Genomic DNA, 2,595 nt, shown 5'->3' with positions numbered 1-2,595 from the left:
CATAATTTTCTTAATATAACCACCTGCCTTATCTTCTTGAGGGCATTAATTTAATAAAAAACATGTCAGATCAAGTAGCCAGTTGCTCCAGTTATGGAACAATTCTGTTCCCTGCCTTTCCACCCCTCCACAACCCTGCATGAAGTCAGATGTCTAAACTGGGCCCCAAGAACGAGGCAGTCAGGCTGCAGCTGGGGAATCCAACCTCAGGAGAACCCCAAAAGTTGTAGGAGTTTAGTGAGGACGATCTGCCTTCTCCCACCCCTGCTCACACCTTCTCCAGGACATGTCTGGAGTTACAGAGTAAGTTCAGCATAATCCCTACCCTTCAGAGTACAGCCCAAAGGGCATTTTCCCAACTAAGGTACTAGCAAAAAAAAAAAAAAAAAAAGTGTGAGGGGAAATACATTTTAATTATTTTATTTTTCTTAAATATAATAGAACCTTCTAGAATTTTTTCCAGAAACAGAAACATTAAAAAATTATACTTTATTACAAATGGTAAACTCAGAGTGCTAAAAAAAAGCCTCTTATTTACAAACAATACTGGGCAGTGCCCAAATAAACAACATAAAAATAACTTACAAAGTCATGAAGTAGTTTATTGACATTAATCAACTTTCATAAAATAAAATAAAAAAAGATATGTACATACACAATTTACTTGAAGGCAGGCAGAACAGTTCTTTTTTTTTTTTGTTTATCAGCCTCCCACAAACCTCCCTCCCACTTTTTTTTTTCTTAAGGAATACTACATAAAGCAATCTACAGTTTCTATTGCAGTTTAACCTTTAATACTGAATGATCATCGAATGTTAGGTCCATGCAGGTCTTGGTCAATGTTAAACGAAGATCTGACATCTCATCCGAGCAGGAACAGCACTTCCCGGAGCAGCGCTGGCCGCTGCACTCCCGGCTCCAGCTGAAGGCTTTGCCAGTCTTTCCACACATGCGCTTTGCGGAGCACAGGCAGGACTCAGCCTCTCAGCTTTTGCCTTTAGCTTTATGCCTCTGCCACTTTGGATTTTTCCCGTTTTAGTTGTACCACAACACACAGTTCTCGCTGAAGAGTCTCTTCAAAACGTCTGCAACTGCTGTGTGAGCATGAGCTGGCACCCGCTGTTGACGTGGTTCATGACCTTCTGCTTAAGCTGTGCAACCTGTTCTCTGAGCATGTTGGCAGTGGATGCCAGCTCTGAGTTCTGGGCTTTCAAAGTTTTCACTTTTTCTTCCAACCGGGCAATCCTTTCCAACTTCCTTTTCCGGCATTTGGACGCCGCGATTCTGTTCCTCATGCGCTTTCTCTCGGCTTTGATTCTCTCCTGTGACTCCATGTCAATGGGGGACAGGGGAGGAGTTTCCCCCGGCATTTCAGGTACAGTCTGCGGCTCCTCTTTCAGAGCCTGAAGCCGGGGATGCTGCACGGGCATCTGGGGGTTTATGTGATGCTGGGGCGCGTATCCCATGCTGTTGGCGTTGTAGTTGGGAGCGGAGCTGAGCGCGTTGGGGTTGAAGTTGCTGAGGTTGGCGTACACCGGGGGCTCGCTGTGCAAACTAGTGTTGAAGCTGGTGCTGCCGGCCATGGAGGACACAGGTGCCATCCCGCTGGTGACAGGTTGGGCGGCCGAGGTGACGCTGGGCAGCGTGTTCTGGTTGTGCAGCTCAGCCAAAGCTCTCACGAAGCCCTCGGCGAACCCCTCCTGCTCGTCGGTGACATTCTTGGGGCACAGGAACTGCGTCGGGGTCGGCGTGGTGGTGATCAGCCCGTTGCTGGACTGGATGATGAGCCGCTCCAGCTCGGGCGAGGCCAGTTTGAGGAGCCCCACGTCGGGCGAGGTGAGGATGTCGGCATTCTTGTTCCTCAGGTGCGGCTTCAGGTTGCTGGAGGGGTCGGACAGGTTCAGCGTCATGTTCTGCTTCAGCACCTTGGCGTTATTGTATCCGTACCCGCCGCTCTCCGGCGGCGCGAAGCCGGCGCTCAGCGCATCCTCGTAGAAAGTAGGCTCCATCTTTGCACTCATAGAACACAGTCCGGGAAGGGGAAGCTGCCCGGCCGCCTCTCAGCTCCCCGCGGGCACCCCGACCCTCCCGGGGAAGGGGAACGCGGAGCCGAGGAAGGAGAAACGCGGAGCCTTACTGGATCGCTGCTGCCGCCGCCGCGCTGAGAGCCCGCCCGGCCTGGCGGGACGCCTCGCCGCCCTCCTCCTCCGCGTGCCGGTGGTGCCGGGACGCCGCTCTGCCGCCACAAGTACTTTTCCCTGCCCGGCTCCGCGCTATTCCCGCTCCACCGTCCCGGCGGCCGCACTCAGTCGCGCTCGTTCGCTCCCGCCCGCCCCGCGCTCTGCGCCCGCTCCCGCCGTGCAGCCCTTCACTTATCAGCGGCCGCGAGCCCGCTAAAAATAGCGCATGATGTCACCCCGCGCGCTCCCCATTGGCTACCGCCGCCCCGTCCCCGGGGGGGGCGGGGCCAGGGCCCGGCGCGCGGACCCGGCCCGGGTCGCCATGGCCACCCCCCCCGTTCAGAAGCTTCTTGAGCGCGCGGGGCCTTGTGGGATGACGTAATGCCGGGGGGGCCGCGCGCGGGGCAGTGTGGGC

The 2,595-nt window shown here is 54.6% G+C and overlaps 1 protein-coding gene across 1 annotated transcript; it reads right to left on the bottom strand.

The window, feature by feature from the left end:
• Positions 1-404: 404 nt before the first annotated feature.
• On the bottom strand, positions 405-2,365 carry JUN (Jun proto-oncogene, AP-1 transcription factor subunit). Its single transcript, XM_009088768.3, has one exon. It carries the CDS (start codon positions 2,019-2,021, stop codon positions 1,077-1,079), a length of 945 nt encoding a protein of 314 aa, XP_009087016.2. The 5' UTR covers positions 2,022-2,365; the 3' UTR covers positions 405-1,076.
• Positions 2,366-2,595: the final 230 nt, after the last annotated feature.

This window comes from Serinus canaria, chromosome 8 (genome assembly GCF_022539315.1).
Source record: "Serinus canaria isolate serCan28SL12 chromosome 8, serCan2020, whole genome shotgun sequence".
Taxonomy (NCBI): domain Eukaryota; kingdom Metazoa; phylum Chordata; class Aves; order Passeriformes; family Fringillidae; genus Serinus; species Serinus canaria.
This window is presented reverse-complemented; position numbering and strand designations above follow the sequence as displayed.

Bases quoted from the DNA above. Each gene is read 5' to 3' on its own strand.
- JUN (XM_009088768.3), bottom strand. From the start codon at position 2,021: ATGAGTGCAAAGATGGAGCCTACTTTCTACGAGGATGCGCTGAGCGCC.